Consider the following 26,697-nt stretch of genomic DNA (forward strand, 5'->3'; position numbering starts at 1 on the left):
TAATTCCAAACTTACTGGGGAAAATTCAATTTAGAAATACTAAATCAAATTTCACAAAATATAATATATATATATATATAAATTAGAGAAAAAAAAAACTTTTTATCAATTCAATAATGAAAAATTAAATTATATCATTTAGATAAATTACATATTATAGAAAGATATTTAATCTTTCTATAATATGTAATTTTTCTAAATGATATAATTCAATTTTTCGTTATTGAATTGATAAAAGGTGGGTTTTTTTCTAATTTATATATATATATATATATAAAATATTATTAGAGACAAAACCACTATTTTGCAAAACAAACAAGGAAAGACTTAATCAATACATAAAATTTTAATAAATAGTCAAAAAAACCGCCACTACAATCGTTTCTTGTCTTGATCGACAATCTTCAGGTGGACTTCCAATAAGTCAGTTTCAAATTATGACTTCATAATTATGACTTCATAATTTGAAACTGACTTATTGGAAGTCCACCTGAAGATTGTCGATCAAGACAAGAAACGATTGTAGTGGCGGTTTTTTTGACTATTTATTAAAATTTTATGTATTGATTAAGTCTTTCCTTGTTTGTTTTGCAAAATAGTGGTTTTGTCTCTAATAATATTTTATAATATTTTACTATAAAATTGGATTTAATCCTAAATCTGATTTTTTTTCCCTGTAAATTTGGATTTATTCCCTAATATTTATTATTATATATATATATATAGTGTAATAAATAAAATATATGCATACATACAAACATATATGTACGTACCGGCATCTACATGTATATATACATGCATATATAAATATATATATATGTACAGGACATCACAAGAAGAAGAAAAAAATCAACAGAACGAAAACGGAGAAGACATTTTGTTACAACAGAAGGACAGAGACGTGGAACAAGACAAAACGAAAACGGGAAAAACAATTATGTGCAGCAGAAAAACGAAGTACAGGACATGCTACACAAGGAAAAATCCCCTTCATCAGCTGTCGCTAGCAGACACGTGTTTCGAAGGCAGAGACAGAAGACGTAAGGTCAAGCTAGGCCTTCCTACGAGAGAATTAAAATAAAATAAACTCGTACAGGGGTAAACGAGCAAGAAAAAATGTAACACAAAAAGGTACGTAACAAAGAACTGCACAAAAAAATACATACAAGAAAAAAATAATACAAAATTAAAGATACATGTACACAAAAATACATAATGAGAATTAAACTACAATACGAGAAAACAAAAATAAACAAGAGAACAAACGAAAAAGACGAACGGAGGCCTTTGTTCTGGCTGGGATGAGAAGGTAACTGGCGAGCGTGAGGAAACATGACCTTATGGCCTGAATGCAACAGGTGGAAAGGTTTAGCAGTGATGAAAGTGAGGAGGAGTAGATAGGGAGAGAGAGAGACAGATAGAGGAAGACACAGGCTAGAGAGAAGGGTGAGGTAGAGAGAGCAAGAGAGAGAGAGAGGGGAAGTTAAAGCAAAGGGAGAGAGTTTCGCATCATTGTAGTAAACTGTAAAAACGGACAAGGAGGAAGGAGACAGAACGAAGTGAGAATTCGAAAAATCGAAAATTCAAACGAACCCGACGCGAAGCGCTGTCAGACAATAGTGTAATAAATAAAATATATGCATACATACAAACATATATGTACATACCGACATCTACATGTATATATACATGCATATATAAATATATATATATACGTAGAGGACATCACAAGAAGACGAAAAAATCAACAGAACGAAAACGGAGAAGACATTTTGTTACAACAGAAGGACAGAGACGTGGAACATACACACAGAGCTTCCACTCAGTTAGCATCTATCAAATTTACTCACAAAGCATTGGTCAGCCTGGGGCTGTAGAAGACACTTGCCCAAGGTACTTCAATTGGGATTGAAACTTTGTGCTTGCAAAGCGACTTTCTTAACCACACAAATACAAAATCATAAGAGTTGAGAGGAAAACTTTATCTACAATAGTGTGGAAGCAAGTGGCTTATGTGGTTAGGGTACTCAGCTCACGCTCATAAGGTCATGAGTTCAATTCCCAGTAACATGTTGCATCCTTGTGCAAGACACTTCATTTCATGTTCCTCCAGTCTGCTCAGCTGAGAAGTACCTGTCTTTCAAAGGGCCAGCGTTAACACAACCTGAGTTACGCTGAACCTCTCTGAGAACTACATTAAGGATACATGTGTCTGTGGAGTGCTCAGCCACTTGCAAGTTGATCTCACAAGCAGGCTGTTTCCGTTGATTAGATCAACTGGAACCCTTGTCGTTATAACCGACAGAGCGCAACAAAATTAATGAGAAAGAGCAAAATTTGTCTGCATTTACCTGAATCATTTTCGGACAAAGGTCTTTCTGACTGAGAAGTTTCAGTTGGTTGTTTCACAGTTCTGTGCATAACAGCATAAGACTGGTTTATTTTCTGCCTCACCTAGGAAATGAAGAGGACTTCTGATTAATAAAAACAAATTAAAACAATGCTGGTTCATTAGTGAGATAGTGATTAAAACAGGTCCTTCTCTTTTTTTTTTTTTTTTTTCATAATTATTTTACAAATATCAATTTCCTTGAAGAAATATGCCATTTTTATTTACTATATCAAAGAATCTATAAAAATACGGATATTCACTTCTAACATGAATGGTTAAAAGATTTCAGAAATTTGGGGACTTCCTTAAAACAAAAAGGTTTAGTTTGAGGGAGATTAGGCAGCTCTTTGTTGAAGATTGAATTACAACTGAGAGGCTCCCTAGTTAACTTTAACAATGGTTTCAAATTTTGGCACAAAGCCAGCAATTTCAGAGGGTGGGGGCAGGTTAGTTGATTACACAGACCCCCAGTACTCAACTGGTACATGAAAGGTAATGTTGTCCTCAGCAGAATTTAAACTTTCGGAGAGGCACTGAGCAGCTATACGCACACATACACACACGGCAATAACTTCCGCCTACCGAATTCAATCACAAAGCTCCGGTCAGCTCGGGGCTATAGAAGACACCTGCCCAAAGTGTCACGCAGTGAGACTGAACCCAAAACCATGTAGTTAGGAAGCAAGCTCCCTAACCACACAGCCATGCCCGATTATATGTATATACATGTGTGTGTGTGTGTGTGTGTTTGTCCCCCCCAACATCGCTTGACAACCGATGCTGGTGTGTTTACGTCCTCGTAACTTAGCGGTTCGGCAAAAGAGAATGATAGAATAAGTATTAGGCTTACAAAGAATAAGTGCTGGGGTCGATTTGCTCGACTAAGGGCAGTGCTCCAGCATGGCCGTAGTCAAATGACTGAAACAAGTAAAAGAGTAGCAAATAATTCAAACAAGATCTTTGAAACAGAGAATGGTTCTGTGCCAATAGCAGTTGAGCACAGAGCAGTCAGTGTTACAAAGCGGGTGAAAACTTGCATGAAAGGTTCCAGATCTAGTGTCTTTTTTTTTGTTATTGTAATTGTTTCCATATAGAAGTAGCTGTATAGATCTCAAAAGCTTCAAATCTATGGAAACTTAGAGACATAATCCATCAGTAGCCTACACAGATAAAATTAAGTTTGGCACACACCATATATGTTTGAGGTGATTACTCTTTACTCTTTTACTTGTTTCAATCATTTGACTGTGGCCATGCCGAAGCACCGCCTTTATTCGAGCAAATCGACCCCAGGACTTATTTTTTTGCAAGCCTAGTACTTATTCTATCGGTCTCTTTTGCTGAACTGCTAAGTTACAGGGACGCAAACACACCAGCAAACACACTAGCTTCCTTCTTGAGCCATGCCAGGCTCACAAGGGCCGGTTTCCCGGTTTCAGTGGCGTAGAAGTTCCCCACCTGGATGGGACGCCGGTCCTTCACAGGATTACTCATTTTTACCAGCTGAATGGACTGGAGCAACGTGAAATGAAGTGTTTTGCTCAAGAACACAACACATCACCCAGTCCAGGAATCGAAACCACGACCTTACGATCATGAGTTCAACACCACCCTAACCACTAAGCCACGCGCCTCCACTTGTCAACTTACTTATTCACATTGTTTTGAATTAACCATGCATTATTTCTTATCTTTCCGATTTTGATGATGTAATTGTTTATTTTTTGGGATGATATTGTAGGGTAGGTGTGAGAGGCTGATTTAAACATGAAACTGGTTGACTATTAGGGCTTGGTATGGCCAACTTAAATGCTAATAGGTTAAAAAGTTTTTGTAGGGAAAATGTATGTAATTACAATGCTGTAACACTATACTGAAACAAGTATGAAACCATAAGCTTATCACATATAAACTACATTATGTGACTATCATATTTCAATTTATCCTCTTTCAGATCAACAGCATAGTTGTTTATAATTCATGAGATTTACAATACAGGATGTAAAGCTCATCTTGCTGACTATATTTTGTGTGACTGCAATTGGCTATCAGCTTAGGATACCATCCCTGTAGTTTTGTTGGCATTACACCCATTCCAGATAGCAGATAAGAGATAAAAATTTAACATTCCTTTCATCTTTCTAGGAGAATCTTTCTTTAGACAATTAAAAAGGTTTCATAAAGGAAACAGAGTCATTTAAATATTATAAGACACATAGTAGGAGGGAGAGGGTATGTAGGCCGGGGAAGGCGGTATCATGAGGTGATGTGGTCTCCCCACATAATTGCCAACAAACCATAAGGAATTTTTCATAAGTTTATGTAAACAGACTGTGATATTTTCACTTGTCACTGATAAGTATGACACAAACAGAAATGTAAAGAGACTTGGAAGAAACTACCAAGAGAACACAAAGCATAAGCTAAAATAAAGTGTTATGATCTTAAGAGATTTTGTTTCATTTGAAGCTGACTATCATCATCATCATCGTTTAACGTCCGTTTTCCATGCTAGCATGGGTTGGACGGTTCAACCGGAGTCTGGGAAGCCAGGAGGCTGCGCCAGGCTCCAGTCTGATCTGGCAGTGTTTCTACAGTTGGATGGCCTTCCTAACGCCAACCACTCCGAGAGTGTAGTGGGTGCTTTTTATGTGCCACCTGCACAGGAGCCAGACGAGGCTGGCAAACGGCCACAATCGGATGGTGCTTTTTATGTGCCACCGGCACAGGGGCCAAACGAGGCTGGCAACGGCCGGAAGGCTGGCCGCCAAATAAAGAAATGAGGCAGAAAATATACATCATAATTTCATTAATGCATTTTTTTTCTGAAACACTTATGTGTGCAGCTGAAGTCTTCACGAGGCTTACATTGACCATCCCCGCCATCGGCATCCGTCCGCCTCGAGAGACGATGATGTAGCTCGGGAAAGGTGATTGGTTTATCTGCACTTCCTGGTGTGGCTGTGCAGACCAGTCCTCTTCCTGTTGAGCTACAAGGCCTGGGCAGGTTTGTACGAGGGAACAGCTGTTGCCCATGCAGTTTGATCCCCCCTCTCCACGCAGCTGGTAGCTCCAAGGGAACGACGGGTCGATACAGCTTGGTACCAGATGCGTCACAGGAGTTGCCAGTGATGACGTGTTGTGTCAGGCCACCTTAGGGACTCCAGCTCCGGATTTTCTGTCGGGGTTTACTCCCTACATTGACCATAGGCTATAGTAAAAAAAAACTTGCCCAAGGTATCATGCAGCAGGACTGAACTCAGAATCATGTGGTTCAAAAGCAAACTTCTTACCACACATCTACATCTATGCCATTTAAAAAAAATTTTTTATCTCATTGAAATTTATAATCAAGTATCTTAACTATAAAAAAAGAATGAGTTAAAGGGATAGTTACTAAAGTGCCAACATTAAAAATACATAGATAAGAAAATGAAAAAATCTTACCAAATTAACTTTTCCACGATTTAACTTGTGATCGGAACCACTTAGATTTTTCAGTGGAGTGTTTGCAATTTTTAAAGTGGGGTCTCCAAAACGGCGCCTAAGATGCTGGAGTTTTTCAGTAAAATCAAACTGTTTTGAAGACTACAATGAGAAAATATTAGTGGTTTGATAATAATTACATCAATTAAAATTAAATTTCAAGTATGGAATTCAATTCAAATTATATGTTATAAATAATTAAAAGTGTAACATCTGTTATAGATAACATGAACCTTAACTTAGAAACAGGCTATGATGTTCTCCTAACATCCAAAAAACATGCAAAAATCCTTTAGCAAAATCACTGCTGATACATTTCTAAAGCTTTCTTGCAAAAGACAAGCTCCCTAAAAAGCTAAAAAGGAGCTCTTTGTCCTTTACATCAGTGAGGAAGCAGAATACATGTTAAAATTTATAGATCTATTTTTGATTTTACATAGCAAGGTTATGGAATGAATTATCAGAAAGAAATTGGTTATTTCCAGAAGAAAATGACAATCATCACATTTTCCATCAAAGTAGATGCTACCTCACACTGTTTTTACAGCATTATGATTAAATATTGAAGTAGATAGATGTTCAATAAGTCAAATGTAGATGGAGTGCATTTCAACTTTGCAAAGGATTTCAACAAAGTTGTGGAATGATATGTCATAAGCTGCGTGATCTCAGCGTGACTGGAAATGTAGATGAGTGGATGTGTGAGTTTTTAAGAAGCAGGAGTCAAGTTGCTACAATCAACAAAACCCTTTCAAAAAAAGTCAACGGTTCTTGCTAGTGGGTCATTGCTTTTTGCAATATCTCTCTCAGAGTAGTGGATAAAGGTGCTAGTTAATGTAGTGCAGTCAAATAGAAGTTCAAAGTTCAATCCCAGACAAATCACAAGACACCTGAAGAAGGTTAGAGCATACAAAGCTGAAACATAGTAAAAGCAACAACCAAGAACAACCAAGATGAGGACACTACTCTGACTGATACATCATCATCATCGTTTCACGTCCATTTTCCATGCTAGCATGGGTTGGACGGTTCGACCGAGGTCTGAGAAGCCAGGAGGCTGCGCCAGGCTCCAGTCTGACCTGGCAGTGTTTCTACAGCTGGATGCCTTTCCTAACGCCAACCACTCCGCGAGTGTAGTGGGTGATTTTTACATGCCACCAGCACAGGAGCCAGAGGAGGCTGACAAACAGCCACAATTGGTTGGTGCTTTTTACGTATCACCCACACTGATTCCAGTCAGGTGGCGCTGGCATCAGCCACGTTCGGATGGTGCTTTTTATGTGCCACCGGCACAGATATGATAACTACAATTTCCATTCGATTTTTATTTTGATGTTGATGTATTTGACTCAATAAGTCTCCTCAAGCACAGCGGGTCACCCTACGATCCAAGGTTAGCACAGCAGGCCATCCTGCAAGCCATGAAATCACTTCATTGTCGGGTCTTTGCAGTCACAGCATATCTCTAGAGGTCCCGGTCTTTCATCATAGCCTCTGTGAGGCCCAACGTTCGAAGGTCATGCTTGACCACCTCATCCCATCTCTTCCTGGGTCTATCTCTACCCCGGATTCCTTCAACAATTTGGGAGTGGCACTTCTTCACATATCTCTACTCATCCATCCATAGTACATGACCATACCAACGCAAACATCTCTCCTGCACGCCACATCCGATGCTTCTTATGTTCAACATTTCTCTCACAGTGCTTACACTCTGTCATGCATGGACACTGACATTACACATCCAGCGGATAATGCTAGCTTCATTTCTTTTGAGTCTACGCATGTCCTCCACAGTCACAGCCCATGTTTCATTGCTGTAAAGCACGGCAATTCGCACATGCGTCGTACAATCTACCTTTCACTCTGAGCAAGAGACCCTTTGTCGCCAGTAGGGGAAGAAGCTTTCTAAACTGAGCCCAGGCTATTTTTATTCTAGTGGTAACACTCTCTGAGCATCCACCCACCCCCACTACTAACTTGGTCACCTAGATAGTGGAAACTATCAACAACTTCTATTTTTTCCCCTGGAGTCTAATGGAATCTGTTTTCTAAGTATCTGTGGTGTCTATTGCCCCTGAGTTCGCCTTCCTACTTACTAGAACTTTGATCTTTGCTACATTGACTCTAAGGCCTTTTGATTCTAAACCTAGCTTCCACACACGAAATTTCTTTTCTAGTTCCGGTAGTGATTCTGCTTATGAGGGCCAGGTCATCAGGAGCTCCCAGGGGCAACCAGTCTTGAATTCCTCTGTTATTGCCTGAAGGACTGTGATGAATAAAAGGGGACTAAGGGCTGAACCTTGATGGACGCCTACTTCTACCCGGAATTCTTCACTATACTAATTGCCAATCCTAACCTTACTAACGGCCTCTCTGTAAAGAGCCTGTACAGCCCTTATTAACCATTGGTTAATGGTAAATGGTTAACTGATCTAAGAAATGCAGAATTGTATTAATTTCCTTAAATATGCCAATGGCACGTTAAAAGCACCAACCGATCGTGGCCGATGCCAGACCCCCCTGGCACCTGTGCAGGTGGCACATAAAAAGCACCCACTACACTCGCGGAGTGGTTGGCGTTAGGAAGGGCATCCAGCTGTAGAAACACTGCCAGATCAGACTGGAGCCTAGTGCAGGCCCTGGCTTCCCAGACCCTGGTCGAACCATCCAACCCGTGCTAGCGCGGAAAACGGACGTTAAACAATGAAGATGATGATGATGATGATGATGCCACTGATGGCAAAATATTAAAGATAATCGGCAGTCTGGATGATGTCAACAGCCTACACAAAAACTTCAATACCATAAACAATGAGTAGGTGTAAAGTAAACAGCATGCAATTTAATATTAGAAAATTACAAGTACACAGCTATCATCTAACACATTCCACTCTGGATGCATAAAAGATAAGAAATCACAATCTAGAATTCAGAATATATTCATGAGCTGAGAATTATAAATAGTGATGACGAACATGTTACTAGAAGATTGGAACGATGAATCCTGCGAAGATTTAGAACAAATCACACTGGTTCTGTGTAAGACACTTGTTCTCAGTTATTTGAATGATTGCTCTGAGACACAGTTCTTATCCCCATAGTGTCAAACTCACTCGTTACTGAACTGGAAATAATCCAAACCTGCAGAAGATTGCCTCTAAGAGGTTAAAAGCAAAGAAGAGAAAGACATGCTGTAATTAATATCCAGACCTTGGAACAACTGATACTACACTCTGGCATTAAACACTATGTAAAACTCTAAACCAGATGCTACTATATGAACCCAAAAGTTCAGCCTCCATCATCCCAAGTTAGAACTAGGTACTGTTATAGCTTGGAATTCAAAGCACCACACATCTCCAGTATCCACCCACAAAACATATGGGATATGTACATAATAAACATCAAGAAATCCAAACAAGATTTCTACAAGCTATTTAGATGATAGTAAAAGGCATATATGAAAGCAACATCGTCAAACTCACTTTTTCATCCAAAATCAAGCATAGAACAGAGGCTGCTGGCAGAAGCTGAATGAATACAAACCACATGCCATAATATCAGCAAAACATACGAGATTAAAGTTATATGTAATAAAAGTTAAACTATTTCATTTTTGATATTACTTGGATTACCTTTTCTCATATATATATATATATATATATATATATATATAAAAATCAAAAAAATCAAAAAAATCAAATCAAAATCAAATCAAAATCAAATCAAATCAAATCAAAATAGATGAACATCAATGGAATTTGTATCTTTGTGGTACCAGTACCGGTGGCACACAAGAAAACCATCTGAACGTGGCCGTAGCCAGTACCGCATCGACTGGCCTCTGTGATGTGGGCACATAACAAACACCATCCGATCGTGGCCGTCCGCCAGCCTCATCTGGCACCTGTGTCGGTGGCACATAAAAACACCAACCTAAGACCCGGCAAGACTAGTCAGGCCATAACCCGTGGCCCCTACTTGGGACGTAGTCAGTCCACCTGTGCATACCTTCCTTCCTTCTTGTGACACTTGTGAAGACCTGTTGAGGCAAGTGAAAATCAAATCAAATCAAATCAAATCAAAATAGATGAACATCAATGGAATTTGTATCTTTGTGGTACCAGTGCCGGTGGCACACAAGAAAATCATCCGAACGTGGCCGTAGCCAGTACCGCATAGACTGGCCTCCGTGCTTTGGGGACGTAACAAACACCATCCGATCGTGGCCGTCCGCCAGCCTCATCTGGCACCTGTGTCGGTGGCACATAAAAACACCATCCGAGCGTGGCCGTCTGCCAGCCTCGTCTGGCACCTGTGTCGGTGGCACATAAAAACACCATCCGAGCGTGGCCGTTCGCCAGCCTCGTCTGGCACCTGTGTCGGTGGCACATAAAATCACCCACTACACTCTCGGAGTGGTTGGCGTTAGGAAGGGCATCCAGCTGTAGAAACACTGCCAGATCTGACTGGCCTGGTGCAGCCTTCGGGCTCCCCAGACCCCAGTTGAACCGTCCAACCCATGCTAGCATGGAAAACGGACGCTAAATGATGATGATGATGATGATGATATATATATAGTGGGTGCACGTAAAAAGCACCCACTACACTCGTGGAGTGGTTGGCGTTAGGAAGGGCATCCAGCTGTAGAAACACTGCCAGATCAGACTGGAGCCTGGGGCAGCCCCTGGCTCCCCAGACCCCGGTCGAACCGTCCAACCCATGCTAGCGCGGAAAACGGACGTTAAACGATGATGATGATGATATATATATACAGCCAAAATATAAGGCTAACATAGTTCCCTAAAAGCCTTATTATTATGTGTTGAATTCACTTAAGCAATTATTACTCTTGTACTCTTTACTCTCTTTTTCTTGTTTCAGGCATTTGACTGTGGCCATGCTGGAGCAGCACCTTTAGTCGAGCAAATCGACCCCAGGACTTATTCTTTGTAAGCCTAGTACTTATTCTATCGGTCTCTTTTGCCGGCGACGTAAACACACCAGCATTGGTTGTCAAGCAATGTTAGGGGGGACAAACACAGACACACAAACATATATACACACACACAAACACATACATATATATATATATATATATATATATATATACATATATAGGACAGGCTTCTTTCAGTTTCCGTCTATCAAATCCACTCATAAGGCATTGGTCAGCCTGAGGCTATAGTAGAAACACTTGCCCAAGGTGCCATGCAGTGGGACTAAACCCGGAACCATGTGGTTGGTAAGCAAGCTACTTACCACACAGCCACTCCTACACCTATATGTAAACACATAATTTTTAAATATTTCGACATTCTTCAAAGTAAGTTCTGAGTTCAACCTTTCATTCATCTGGTGTCAATAAAATAAAGTACCAGTTAAGTACTGGAGTCAATGGGATCCACTAACAACCCTCCCTCAAAAACTGATGGTCTTTGTGCCTTAATTAGAAGCAATTATTCATATTTATAAATGGTATGTTTGCAGAATCTCAACCATTTATTTTTTTCAGCCCCTAGGCTCTCAATTCGACAAGAACTATGAGACAAACATATTAAAGTCAATGAAATAGGCATGCAATAATAATTCAAGATAGGAACACAGTTTCCATAGGTACTATTATCTTATTATGTTGATATTTTATTCATGATTCTAATTCCGACTTAATTACACAGTAGAAAGCTCATGTGAAAAAACACTAATTATTAGCTGCAGTCCCCTGGTTTTATGATAAAAACTTCCTGTTTTAAAATGATCTAAATAAAAACTGTCCAACAAAATTCCATGTTAATTTACGTTCCAAACACTAGTTTAATAATAACAAAGATCATCATCATGATCATCGTTTAACATCCACTGTCCATGCCGGCATGGGTTGGAGGGTTTAACGTGGAGCTGGCTAGCCACTAAATACCTTGTTATTTTCAAAATTAATTGAAACAGATGTAGCGTATTTCAACAAAAATACAGTAAGAAAAGTGTTAATAAACTATTTATAATTTGGGTTAGACTTTATCAATGGAAATATTTTTTTCAACATATATAATATACAAAAGACAAATTTCTTACAATTCTTTTCTTTAATTCAAAAAATTAAATGCTCTAATAAATGTCAAAAATTTATAGATGTTAAATAAGTCAAACGTAGATGTGGTGCATTTCAACTTTGCAAAGGATTTCAACAAAGTTGTGGAATGATATGTCATAAGCTACGTGGTCTCAGCGTGACTGGAAATGTAGAAGAGTGGATGTGTGAGTTTTTAAGAAGCAGGAGGCACAATGGCCCAGTGGTTAGGGCAGCGGACTCAAGGTCAGAGGATTGTGGTTTTGATTTCCAGACCAGGCGTTGTGTGTGTTTATTGAGCAAAAACACCTAAAGCTCCACGAGGCTCCGGCAGGGGGTGGTGGTGACCCCTGTTGTACTCTTTCGCCCCAACTTTCTCTCACTCTTTCTTCCTGTTTCTTGAGTAACACTGCGATGGACTGGCGTTTGGTGGAAGATTTTAATTCAGAACTTTTGAAAACAGGACATTTGTATTACAGAGCCAGAGGTGGTTTCAGCCAGGTTGGTTTTTATATGTTTTTTTTTTGCTGTCTGAAACAAGTCGGATCGATCGAGTCGGTCAATGACTTGAAGAAAGTGCTCATGGCTTTAACTGACCGCCTACCACTGGTCAAATCAATAGACTACGTTAAAGACTGCAAAGAAATGAAAGAATGTGTGAAGTGAGGAAAATAACATTGTTGGGGAGGCAGGTGGAGTGGTTAGAGTGGAGGGTAGGTGGTGAGGTGCAATAGGAATGGTGCCGAGCAGGTGAGACAGGTAAGGAAGATGCAACTGAGTGGAGAAGATCTGTGAGCAGACACAAAAAAAACATGGCATATATGGATGTATATATGGATGTATCTTCTTCATCTTTTAACATCCGTTTTCCATGCTGGCATGGGTTGGACAGTTTGATAGGAGGTGGCAAGGCTGGAGAGCTGCACCAGGACCCAGTTGTCTGTTTTGGCAAGGTTTCTACAGCTGGCACAAAGCAACACCCCGCCTCACTATTACTGCCCCTATCCCATTTGAGGCGTTCTTGTCTGGCAAGGTACTTGGTGATCCTGTTGGTACTGGTCCCACATAAAAAGGACTAGTGATCATCATCATCATCATCATTGTTTAACGTCCGCTTTCCATGCTAGCATGGGTTGGACGGTTTGACTAAGGGCTGGCAAACCAGATGGCTGCACCAGACTCCAATCTGATCTGGCAGAGTTTCTACAGCTGGATGCCCTTCCTAAAGCCAACCACTCCAAGAGTGTAGTGGGTGCTTTTACATGCCACCAGCACGAGGGCCAGTCAGGCAGTACTGGCAAAAGCCACGCTCAAATGGTGCTTTTTATGTGCCACCTGCACAGGAGCCAGTCCAGCAGCACTGGCAACGACCTCACTCGAATGTTTTGTTCACATGCCACCAGTACAAGTGCTCGTAAGGCAACGCAGGTAACGATCATGCTCGAATGGTGTTTTTAAGATGCCATTGGCATGGAGGCCAGTTTGTTGCTCTGGCAACGATCTCAGGCATATGGTACTCTTGAAGCTCCACTAGCACGGTGATGGCACCACATAAAAAGCACTGGTGATGGTGCCATGTAGAAACACTGGTGGTGGTGTCATGAAAAAGCATGCAGTACATTCAGTAAGGTGGCTGGCATTAGGAAGGGCATCCAGCTGTAGAAACCATGCTGGAGCAAACAGTTGGAACCTGGTGCAGCTCCTGTCAAACTGTCCAACCCATGCTGGCATGGAAAATGGTAATCATTAAATAACGATGTGTGTGTCTTTGCCATTGCCATGATATGATATGATATATAATGATATATATAATATATATAATGATATAATATATAATGATATGATATAATGATACTTATACTATATATATATAATGATATGATATATAATGGTTCCAAACGAGTGGCACAGGAGTGGCTTTGTGGTAAGTAGCTTGCTAACCAACCACATGGTTCCGGGTTCAGTCCCACTGCGTGGCATCTTGGGCAAGTGTCTTCTGCTATAGCCCCAGGCCGACCAATGCCTTGTGAGTGGATTTGGTAGACGGAAACTGAAAGAAGCCTGTCGTATATATGTATATATATGTATAAGTGTGTGTGTGTGTTTGTCCCCCTAGCATTGCTTGACAACCGATGCCGGTGTGTTTACGTCCCCGTCACTTAGCGGTTCGGCAAAAGAGACCGATAGAATAAGTACTGGGCTTACAAAGTCCCGGGGTCGATTTGCTCGACTAAAGGCGGTGCTCCAGCATGGCCGCAGTCAAATGACTGAAACAAGAAAAAGAGAAAGAGAGAAAAAGAGAGAAAGAGAGTATCAGCCTCATAAAAGTGATGTTGGTTCCAGCCTTCTTTGGAAAAAAAATCCTATCTGGCCACAGGGAAGAGGTTGGCAACATGAAAATCAGTCAACTGCAAAAGAAGCCTGTCTCAATAAACTCCATCTGAGCCATGCAAGAATGGAAAATTGAACATTGACCCTTTTGTTACCAACCCGGCTGAAACTGGTTCTGGCTCTGAGTACAAAATGTCTTGTTTTCATAAGTTTTGAATTAAAATCTTCCACCAAACCTTAGTCACAATTTATGTTCCTCACACTAGCTGAATGATAACTAAGTTATTTTACTAACTTCTTTGTTTTATTTGAAATTAATTGAAAGAAACACAGAGCATCTCAACAGAAATATAGTAACAAGAGGGTTAAAATATATAATAGAGAAACAATCCTTAACCCTTTCGTTATCATCCTAACTGAAACCACCTCTGGCTCTGTAATGAATTAAAGTCTTCCACCAAACCTTAGTCACAATTTATGTCCCTAACACTAGCTTAATGATAACAAAGTTATTTTACTAAATTCTTTGTTATATTTAAAGTAATTGAAAGAAACACAAAGCATCTCAAAATAAATACAGTAATGAAAGGGTTAAACGATGATGGTGGTGATGATGGTGAGTATGTGTGCATGAAATTACAAAGTGACTCAGGAGCCAAGAATTTCGTGCATGGCACTTGGCAAACTCATTTCAAATTGGCAGACTCTTTTTATAAAGACACACAAATAATCCTACTTTAATATCCATTTTCCATGCTGGCATGGGTTGGACAGTTTGATAGGAACTGACAAATCAGAAAGCTGCACCAGGTTCCAATTCTGTTTTAGCATGGTTTCTACAACTGGATACCCTTCCTAATGCCAACCCCTACAGAGTGCACCAGGTGCTTTTTATGTGGTGCTGGCAAAGGTAATTTTTACATGGCACCAGCACCTGTGGGGTTGCCAAGTAGCTTGCAAGTCAAGAACCTCTCAGCTGAGAGAGGGAGATGAAATGAGAAGTTACCATGAGCCAGGCAAAAGGTTGGGGCATGATAAAGAAACAGGGATGGCTGTTTTACTACAGATGGACACTTAGCTTCTTTTAATAGAATCACATAGACAAGAGTCCAACCTATGTTGAATGTTTATTCTAAGTACGAAGGAGGTGAGGACTTATAAATGAAACTATACTTGACCCTGGAGCATCATCAGTTTTCTGCTCACTGCCAAAAACAAATGTCTTATCATCATCTTCATCATTTAACATCTGCTTTCTGTGCTGGCATGGGTTGGATGGTTTGACTGGGGACTGGTGAGCCAGAAGGCTGCACCAGGCTCCAATCTGGATGCTCTTCCTAATGCCAACCACTCCGAGAGTGTAGTGGGGGCTTTTACATGCCACCAGCACGAGGGCCAGTGAGGCTGTTCTGGCAACGACTTTGCTCAAATGGTGCTTTTTACGTGCCACCTGCACAGGAGCCAGTCCGGTGGCACTGGCAATGACCATGCTCAAATGCTGTCTTTCACATGCCACCAGTACATGTGCCAGTAAGGCGATGCTGGCACCGATCACGCTCAAATGGTGCTTATAAGTATTTTAATTCTGTTTTAATGGTAAACATAATTAGCTCTGGATTTTTTAGAAAAGGATTAGAAAAATTTGGATGCTCACATGAAGAACACATGTTTTCCAATTATCTGTCCCTATTAAAGTAGTTCAATAAATAATATAAGGTCATATATATATATATATACACACACATATTAGAGGGAAACCACTATGTAGACACCCTTATGCTAGAAATAGATCCACTATGGTCTTACTACTAAGAAATGTTCTCAAGAAAATTTTAGCAAAAGAACCAAGTTTTTCCGGTAATTTAGCGCACCAAAACGAGGACATTTGAAATAGTAACCACGAGTGTAATGGGTAGGACTGTTTTACAAGTTTGAATTTGTGTGGACGTCCTAGTATGCAGTCCTGCAAATTATATTCATCTACAGTTTCTGTCAACCAAATTCACTCACAAGGTATTGGTTAGCCTTGGGCTATATATAGTAAAAGACACTTGCCCACAGTGCTGTGAGACTGAACCTGAAACCACATGGTTGCAAACCAAGCTTCTTAACCATGCAACCATGCCTGAGATAACTAGAAAAATGGTTTCTTCATTGGCCTCTAAACCTACAATATAATACAAGATGTGTCATGCAGAAAGGTGAAATAAACATTTGAGAACATACATACATAATAAAATAGTGGAAGTGAGGGACACAAAAATATAATACACGGAAAAAAAGGTTAAAAATTTAAATACAATAAATCTGAATTTACTTACATCTTTGCTATTAGCTGAGTTTGGTGCGTCTTTGATATAAAATTTGTAAGGAACGGCATAACCTTGTTCATCTACATACACCTCTACATTGTTCAGTGCATCTAAATCATCACGAGATCTGCCAAACTTCGATGTTTCTAAATAGATTGCATTATTACAATTAGACTTATTGTCAGGATGTATACTTTCCACACTTAAACATCTCCTCAGGTTAAAACTAGATTTTGAATTGTTTTCATCTGATATCACAGAATTTTTAACAACTGAGGGCTTTGAGTTACTGTTGACAGTTTTTAAAGAATTCCTCAATCCCTTATCTTTTTCTTTATCTGATAATGGAGATTTAGGGGCAGGTGGCCGAGGTGGGGGTGGACGGGGTGGCCTTTTGTGAGCATTTTCAGTTTTTGGTTTAGATATTTTATTAGGAGTTGTCATCTCATATATCTCATTTTCTTTAAAGACAACAGATTCCTTATTTTTTAAAAATAAATCATGTTTATAAGTCCGAGGTGGTTTTTTAGGTGGTGTACCAGTTGGAAGATTAAATGGTTTTGGCGGAATTTTAGGAATTTTGCTTTCTGTATTTTCTTTATCCATCATGTCAACCTGAGATTTGGTATCACTGCATAATGGTGAGGTGTTTGCTGTAGTATCTTTTCTATTGGAATCTCTTACCGATGAGTGCCTAGTCACTTTTTTATGTTGAAGGCCGTCCCGACCGTATAAAGCGGTGTTAGGCCTAGCTGCAATTTCAGGTTTTTTAGGTGTTTGGAAACTTTTAGATTTGTTCAAAACTTCGTTAGAACGATCTATGTCCTCACATCCATAATTTGCAAAACCGTCAGATTTTCTTTCTTTTTCATACGAGTTACTACGTTGACTGGTAATACAATCAGAGAACCCTCTCTTGTGATTTGGTACAAACGGTCGGAGTTGACAGTTACCGTTATTACTCTCTGAGTTAGCAATTTCCGTTTGTGCTACCTCATTGCTTTCATTCTTTATAAGTGAATCTCGCTTGACACGTGGAATGACAACAGGAGGAGTAGGCTTTTCTTCAAGATCAACTTTTTTAACTTTGACTGTAGGTTTTGGTGGGATCACTGCTGATGACCTTGGTGCTGGTTTAGGAATAGGGGCAGTGTTGTGAAAGACACTGTCGTTTGAACTATTGTCATTTTCCACCTGTGAAGTGAGTTTAGCTTGTTCAAACTTTAGTCTAATGTCATTAAACCTTCCAGGTGGGAGATTCTGCACTTCTTGTTGACTTTCATCATCCATCATTTCTTTTGTTTGAGAATATCCATCAAGATTTATATTTCCAGCAAATAATTTTCTGAAACAAAAACAAAAAAATATAGTTATATAAAGCTGGATTTAACCATGTGCAATTTTACACCATTTAAATGAAAGGCATTAATTATTTACCACATTTCATGACAAATAAGAGGCATTCCCCCACCCCCAAATAATATCATCATCATCGTTTAACATCCGTTTTCCATGCTAGCATGGGTTGGACGGTTTGACCAGGGTCTGGGAAGCCAGGAGGCTGCGCCAGGCTCCAGTCTGATCTGGCAGTGTTTCTACAGCTGGATGCCCTTCCTAACACCAACCACTCCTTAAAAAAAAAAATCACCCTAGATCCGATTGCAGAGTTAGGCCAGTATTACATGATTTAATTCACTACAAACATTTCTTCTTGAATATGTGCTGCTGAAATTAGGGTGCATCTAATATGTCCATGCATCTTTTATGCAACAGAATATCATATATATTCAGGTTACACATGCTTTAGTTTGTTTTTACCCCAATTCAACAATTAATAGGTATATAGACTGTTAATTCTTCACACATGTGTTCATTCTAATGGTAGATGTGAGCATAAACTGAAAAACTGGACAGTTACTTCTTTTCACTTAGCAATAGAAATCTAATACATTACTTCTACAAATGAATTATCTAGTTAAGAACAATTCATAAGTAACCTCATGAAAGCTGACATACATTTATAACACGTACATAAACATACACTGTATGTAAATACATAGGAGATGTATATTCATTCATTTGTTTGTTTAATGGCTCTTTTACTTGTTTCAGTCATTTGACTGAGGCCATGCTGGAGCATCGCCTTTAGTCGAGCAAATCGAGCCCAGGACTTATTCTTTGTAAGCCTAGTACTTATTCTATCGGTCTCTTTTCCCAAACTGCTAAGTTACAAGGATGTAAACACACCAGCATCGGTTGTCAAGCGATTTTGGAGGGACAAACACAGACACACAAACATAACACACACATACATATATATATATTTATATATACATATATACGACGAGCTTCTTTCGGTTTCTGTCTACCAAATCCACTCACAAGGGTTTGGTCATCCCGAGGCTATAGTAGAAGACACTTGCCCAAGGTGCCACACAGTGGGACTGAACCTGGAACCATGTGGTTCATAAGCAAGCTACTTACCACACAGCCACTCCTACATCTGTTTTTTTTTTTCCATGCATGCATAGGTTGAACAGGAATATATTTGAAGCAGTGTCTGGATGTCACACTAACTTCTACATTTTATAAGGGATTTATTCCACAGGTCTTCAAAAGTACAGAATAAGTTATCATATTTGCTGAATCTGTAGAAAGAGTGTTCATGACACTTGCATGGCCTCTAATAATGGCAAGTTTCATGCAGTCAGTGTTTCGTTAAATTGCTACAGAAGAAAGACATGAGAAAGGGGATCCTTGAGGACTGATACTCTGAGGAGGAAATACTAAACATGGTGGTTAGTGCCAAGCAGGATGAGGTTGGATGCAACAAGGGTGATAAGAGGTGGAGAGATGGGTGGGTCAGGAGCCTGGGTGATGGAGGATGTTAGATATCAAATGACTCTCCTAAGGGAAAAGAAAATAGGTGCTTAAACACGTGTTTTTTCCAAAACTTCATAAGTTTAAATTTTCTCTCAGTAAGCAAATTTGTTTTAGACCGGACTAAAGTTTTATCCATTGGTAACTTGGAAACTTGTAAATTTTTTATTTTGTTGTTTTTGATGATATTTGTTATGTCATTTACGTACACTATGAAGAGGACACCTCTGGTGACTGTTGCTGGGATTTTGTGGGTTCAGCATGTTAAACCCAAAACATGCTGAGTTCTGCTTACCTGCAAATACTTAATCTAATGTTATAACCTGTAAGAGAGTTTTAACAGTAGAATGTTAAAAGTTGTGTCTGTGTGTCAAAGGCTTTGCTGAAGTCAAGATTTGAAACATCTGTATTTCATCATTCTCCTAAAACTTTTGGAATGTCATCAAAGCAAACGTAGAAAGCTTTTTTAAGCAGTCTTTGCTACAATGAAAACCATGCCAATTGAAATTTAGGAGATTGTTACCCTCCAGGAAGTTAGTTGTTCTTGACCTTACCAACCTATCAAATATTTTGATAATGAGAGATAAATGAGAGCAGGCAGTATAAATTATTTCCTTGTTGAAAAATAAGATAAAAAATTAGGATAGGAAATGTTTGGATACACAGCCTGCATCTAACAATTTTCTCCAGAGATTAGCTAGATGAGATGCAAGTTAGTGTTGGTATTCCATCTGGGTGCTAGCAGGGAATCTATTGGGAAGGCTACTGAAGAGTGATATTTAATTTCATTTATTGCTGTGAATACATCTGTGATGTTGAAAGATATGTTGAAAATCTGTAGGGAGTTGGATTCATTGATACTACCAAAGTTAAGATCAGTGGGATCACTAAAGACAAAATAGTATTTCTGTAGAATCTCTATCTTTTCTTTGACATCATTCACAAAAGAAACAATGATGTAAGCAAAAGGTATGGGCAAATGTAAATGCAAATTTTTACAAGTTTACTAAAAGAAACAGAAGTGAGTCATTTTAGATATATCAAAATATATTTATTTACTGCACTTTCAAAAATTATACTGAGTTACTACCAGCTCAGAAAAAAATGTTAAAAACAGAGTTTAAAATATCTTTTTAGTGAAAAAAGTCCTTGTGGGAGGAATTATTCTATGAGTAAGTGCTATAAGAGTGATTCAGATAAATTCTTTTATTCTTTTACTTGTTTCAGTCATTTGACTGTAGCCATGCTGGAGCACTGCTTTTAGTCGAACAAACTGACCCCAGGACTTATTCTTTGTAAGCCTAGTACTTATTCTATCAGTCTCTTTTGTTGAACAGCTAAGTTACAGGGATATCAAGCGATGCTGGTGGGGGTACAAACACACACACACACATATGATGGGCTTCTTTCAGTTTCCGTCTACCAAATCCACTCACAAGGCTTTGCTCGGTCTGAGGCTATAGTAGAAGACACTTGCCCAAGAACCATGTGGTTGGTAAGCAACCAACTTACTACACAGCCACTCCTGCACCTCCACACAGCCGTATGTAAAAATAAAATAAGTAAATATGGGCGTGTAAGTTTTGGAAACTTGTAAAAGAGCAATTGTGACATGTCTGTGTTTGAGTATGACAAAGCAGTTCAGTTAAAATGTGTGAAAACGTCTTAATAGCTAGTATATATAAAAATGATTGTGTCTGATTCTATGTAAAACACATAGAATTAGAACAAATGTAAAACAAGGCAAGATCCCATGAAAAAAAAAAATTATCAGATGACCAAGAAATGGGCTTTCAAATTATTGGCAAAACTTCCTGTTGCTTGCACACACACACACTGTGGCTATCTGCTCCCTGCAGAGCTTGACCTCTTCTTGTACCTATAATTGCTCTTTCCTTGCATGAAATCTTAAATTTCATGCAAGCGCTGGTGATGGTGCCACATAAAAAGCACCGAGTACACTCTGTTAAGTGGTTGGCATTAGGAAGGGCATCCAGCTGTAGAAACCAAACCAAAACAGACTATGAAACCTTGTGTGGTTCTTGGCCTCGCTGGGTTCTATCAAGCCATCCAGCATGGAAAACAGACATTAAATGACGATGATGATGAATAGACACTACAGAGTAGTAAAGACTCCTAATGAACGCCCAACCCAGAAACAGATGTAAAAAAAAAAAACTACCTGCACTTTCCAATCTGTTGCAAAGACTAGTGATTCCCAAGATTTTTGCTCACCTGTCTAGGTTGAACTAACAGAAATTCTCCTCTATCTCGTCTTCCTATCTCATAAACTTCCTAGATTTATACTTGTCTATGAGGAATAACTATGAACTTTCACTCTCCAGATTCTCTGGATTTTCTCCTAAATGATGCCTGGATGCCATAAATCATGAACCACTAGTTAAGAAGGAGAAAATCATTTTGCCACCACTGCATATAAAATTAGTCATAATGAAACAATTTACCAAAGCACTGCAACATATCAAGGCAATCTTCCATAAAATAAGTGATGCCAAGATTAAAGAGGGCATGTTCATAGGCCCTCAGGTACAATAACTTATAGCTGATGAGGACGTCAAGGTGATAATGGATGAAACTGAGCTAGCAGTGTGTCATGCATTCAAGGATGTATGCAAAGGACTTCTGGGAAAGCACCAAGTGGCTCAGCAAGAGAGTGTAGTGGAGAGCCTAATCAAGTGCTACCCAGAACTTGGATGCAATATGTTACTGAAGATACACTTTCTTCATTCTCATCTGTCCTTCTTCCCAGAGAATGCAGGAGATGCGAGAGTTAAACATGGAGAGAGATTCCATCAAGATATAACATCAATGGAAAACAGGTATAAGGGAAAATGAAGCCCAGCTATGCTGGCTGACTTCTACTGGAACCTGAAGCATGGTACACCTGAGAAGTCTTATAAACAAAGAAGTAAATACTAAAATTTAGGTTAGTACATTAAATAATGCTAACAAACATGCTGATTCATTATATATTTATGAATCAATTACAATGAAGAAATTTAATCTGACTTTGAGAGCAAAATAAATTTATGGTATCAAGGAAATTGGTATAAATTGCATAGGCAAAGGAGCGGCTGTGTGGTAAGTATGATGTAGTTAAATAATATATTGATTACCAACCTCTAGCCTGTTGTTAATTTGGGGCCCTAGTCTGTGAGGATAGCTTCCTTAATTATTAGACTACCCAAATTTCTGTCATTGGTCAATTGTGACTGTTATGCTTTTGTCAGTGATCCAGCATCTATGTTTTCTGAAGGAGAAGGCTCTTGTGTTCAGATGTTCTCTGATGCAAATGTGTAACGGTCTTGTTGTGCTACCCACATAGGACTTGTTGCATTTGTTACGTTGGATTCGATATACAACATTTATCTGTTGGCATAAACCTGTGTCATGGACGGGGCAGTTAATTGTTGTGTTACTCGACCAACACAACAACTAACAACGCTACACCATACTATGTATTCCAGAATTATCTATCTGTTTCAATGAAATTGAGCAAATTTTAAAAAACACTGACAGAATTTTATGTTTATTACCAAAACAAATAGATTTATAAATCTTATGTCAAATTTTTATTGAAAAATTTCAACATGTCTGCATCCCTGCATACTTCAAATCTCTCCTTAGTGTTGTGAAACACATTTTGAAGCATTTCAGGGGTTAGCTCTTGCACTGCTAACTGAATGTGTTCTTCACGCTCAACTAAATGATTGCTCCATCTTGGGGATGGAAGTAAAGAAAATGATTGCTGCCAAATGGAAAAAAAGCTGTCATGGACAAATAAGAGGGGTCCAACAGGAATGAAAATAAAATTATAATCAAATTTCAAAATTTATACACTTTTACCACATATTGAACATGATACACATAAATAAAAGTGAGTTTTAAAGAAAATGCATCCGATTTCACTCAAATCATCATTAATTCTGGGACACCCTGTATTTACTCGCCTGACTAAAAGGGGTAGGAAATACAAGGGTGGGGGAGACTAATTGCAGGTGGTAAGCATAGCTTCCGGAAGTGGTCACATGGTCAAACTCAAATGGCTGTGAGTCACCACAGCAGTTTGTTTTTTGTATGAATATTTCGCATTATGAAGCTCAGACATGGATGATATAGAAAGCAGACACGCTGCCAGGCCATGCTACATTGCACAGGATTGGAAACATGAAACATCGACAAGGCACTTCTGGAGATTGGATGAATGGGTTTGTTGTGCCTTTACCTAGCTGCACATGCGCACTCATGGCTTGGTGGTGCGTGGGATGGTAACATGAGGCATCAACAATGCGCTGACAAAAATTTTAATGTTCTTCTCATTTCCTCTGCCAAACTGGACAAAAATGGTTTGCATGAAATATTATACACTACTTATAATGCATAAGTAGCGTCAATATTTTATCATCAGAAAATGGCCTGAAACAAAGATAAAGCCCAATGCAGTATACTCAAATAGTTGGCGTTGAAAATTTTTTTATTCAACAGCAATTCGAGGAGCCTGATTAATGTTTGTTGCAAATTTGGAGGAAAGTAACTGGATACTCTTCAAGTTACGGTACTTATGGATGAATGGGTTTGTTGTGCCTTTACCTAGCTGCACATGCGCACTCATGGCTTGGTGGTGCGTGGGATGGTAACATGAGGCATCAACAATGCGCTGACAAAAATTTTAATGTTCTTCTCATTTCCTCTGCCAAACTGGACAAAAATGGTTTGCATGAAATATTATACACTACTTATAATGCATAAGTAGCGTCAATATTTTATCATCAGAAAATGGCCTGAAACAAAGATAAAGCCCAATGCAGTATACTCAAATAGTTGGCGTTGAAAATTTTTTTATTCAACAGCAATTCGAGGAGCCTGATTAATGTTTGTTGCAAATTTGGAGGAAAGTAACTGGATACTCTTCAAGTTACGGTACTTATGGATGAATGGGTTTGTTGTGCCTTTACCTAGCTGCACATGCGCACTCATGGCTTGGTGGTGCGTGGGATGGTAACATGAGGCATCAACAATGCGCTGACAAAAATTTTAATGTTCTTCTCATTTCCTCTGCCAAACTGGACAAAAATGGTTTGCATGAAATATTATACACTACTTATAATGCATAAGTAGCGTCAATATTTTATCATCAGAAAATGGCCTGAAACAAAGATAAAGCCCAATGCAGTATACTCAAATAGTTGGCGTTGAAAATTTTTTTATTCAACAGCAATTCGAGGAGCCTGATTAATGTTTGTTGCAAATTTGGAGGAAAGTAACTGGATACTCTTCAAGTTACGGTACTTAATGCTGCAAGAAGTTGAAAACTTTTTTGGCCCATGACATTCCATGGACCCTATGTAATGTTGTTGTTCCTTCTCAAGCTATCCCTGGCTCATAAGGGCTGGTTTTCCGGTTTCCTTGGCATATAAGTTCCCCACCTGGACAGGACGCTGGTCTGTCGTAGGTGAGCTGCAAGATGCAGGAGGAAAGAGTGAGAGAAAGTTGTGGCAAAAGAGTCAGCAGAAGTTCACCATTATCTTCTGCCAGAGCCGCGTGGGGCTTAGGTGTTTCGCTCATAAACACACACATCTCCTGGTCTGAGATTCGAACCCGCGATCCCTCGACCGCAAGGCCATGTGCCTCCACAATGTAATGCAAGTGTAATGCATGTGTAAAATTTCCTATGTAACACATGTGTAAAATTTCATTAAAATCGGTTTTAATGACATGACAAACACACAAACAAACACACATCCAGTGTGTTTTGCATATATATAACATTTATTGTTATATACAATAGGTGTATATACACTTTTCATCAAACAATTCTTGCATTTACTTCGTATTAGATGGCCTGAGGCTATAAAAGACATTTGCCAAAGCTAAACAATCTGAATATATCCAATAATATGAAAGAGAGGAGCCCTTTCTGGATTGCCAAGGAGGTGGAGACTCTGCAGCAGTATAGAGAGTGAAGAAACCATATACGTTAGTAGCAACTCTGAATAAAACCAGATAAGATGAGATTAAAGGTATTTAAATATTTAAATTCTTCACAAGCTTATTTCCATTAATGACAGCTACAGGCAAAATTGAAAGCCAAGTCAGTCATTTCTTTTCACTTAGCAGGAGAAATTTAATATACTACTTTTACCAAATTAATTAGTAATGAACAATTCAGCACTAAGCTGATTAAAAGGTTTTACAATTGAATGTTTATTATATACATACCAATAAACACATACACACACACACACACACACACTAGATGGAGCAAGGATGAATGATGGTGAAGGGTGACAAATAAATGAGAAAAGTGGCCAAGGAATATAGAATGGGGGGAGCAGTGAATATAAGCATGGTAGAATATATGTGTGTGTGTGTGTGTCATCATCATCATCGTTTAACATCTGCTTTCCATGCTAGCATGGGTTGGATGATTTGACTGAGGACTGGCAAGCTAGGAGGCTGCACCAGGTTACAGTCTGATCTGGCAAGGTTTCTACAACTGGATGCCCTTCCTAATACCAACCACTCCCAGGGTGTAGTGGGTGCTTTTTATGTGCCACTGACACAGGTGCCAGTCAGGTAGTACTGGCATTGGCCACAACAATGATTTCACTTGACTCAACAGGCCTTCTCAAGCACAGTTCATTGCCCAATGATTGAAGAGTACTCTTAAATGGGCCAGTTATGCGACACTGACATAGGCCATGGCTACAGTCTCACTTGGCTTGCCAGGTCTTCTCAAGCACAGCATATCTCCAAGGGTCTCAGTCTCTTGTCATTGCCTCTGAGAGGCCCAATGTTCGAAGGTCATGCTTCACCACCTCGTCCCAGGTCTTCCCAATGGAGGGAACCTCTTCCACAGGTTCCCTCCACTGTTAGGGTGTGACACTTTTTCACACAGCTGTCCTCATCTATATGCAACGTATCACCATACCAGCACAGTCATCACTCTTGCACACCAAATCTGATGCTTCTTATGTCCAACTTTTCTCTCAGAGCACTTACTCTGTCATGTATGCACACTGACATTATACATCCAGTGGAGCATACCAGCTTCATTTCGTGCAAGCTTACATACATACACAGACAACATATACAAACACTATACACACACACACATACGTACACACATATACATACACATATACACACACATACACACATAGGCGCAGGCTTGACCGTGGGATAAGAAGCTTGCTTCCCAACCA

At 39.3% G+C, this 26,697-nt stretch overlaps 1 protein-coding gene across 2 annotated transcripts in view; it reads right to left on the reverse strand.

The window, feature by feature from the left end:
• The window catches only part of LOC115212358 (DENN domain-containing protein 2B-like), a 133,135-nt gene that overhangs the window by 62,256 nt on the left and 44,182 nt on the right, over positions 1 to 26,697 (reverse strand). For both annotated transcript variants that reach the window (XM_029781231.2, XM_029781230.2), the window contains exons 2-4: positions 16,601 to 17,936; positions 5,840 to 5,980; positions 2,352 to 2,454 (exon numbers count right to left, since the gene is read on the reverse strand). In XM_029781231.2, coding sequence (XP_029637091.1) covers positions 2,352 to 2,454; positions 5,840 to 5,980; positions 16,601 to 17,884 — 1,528 coding nt within the window. In that variant the 5' untranslated portion in view covers positions 17,885 to 17,936. The remainder of the gene's footprint in view (positions 1 to 2,351; positions 2,455 to 5,839; positions 5,981 to 16,600; positions 17,937 to 26,697) is intronic.

This window comes from Octopus sinensis, linkage group LG5 (genome assembly GCF_006345805.1).
Source record: "Octopus sinensis linkage group LG5, ASM634580v1, whole genome shotgun sequence".
Lineage (NCBI taxonomy): Eukaryota > Metazoa > Mollusca > Cephalopoda > Octopoda > Octopodidae > Octopus > Octopus sinensis.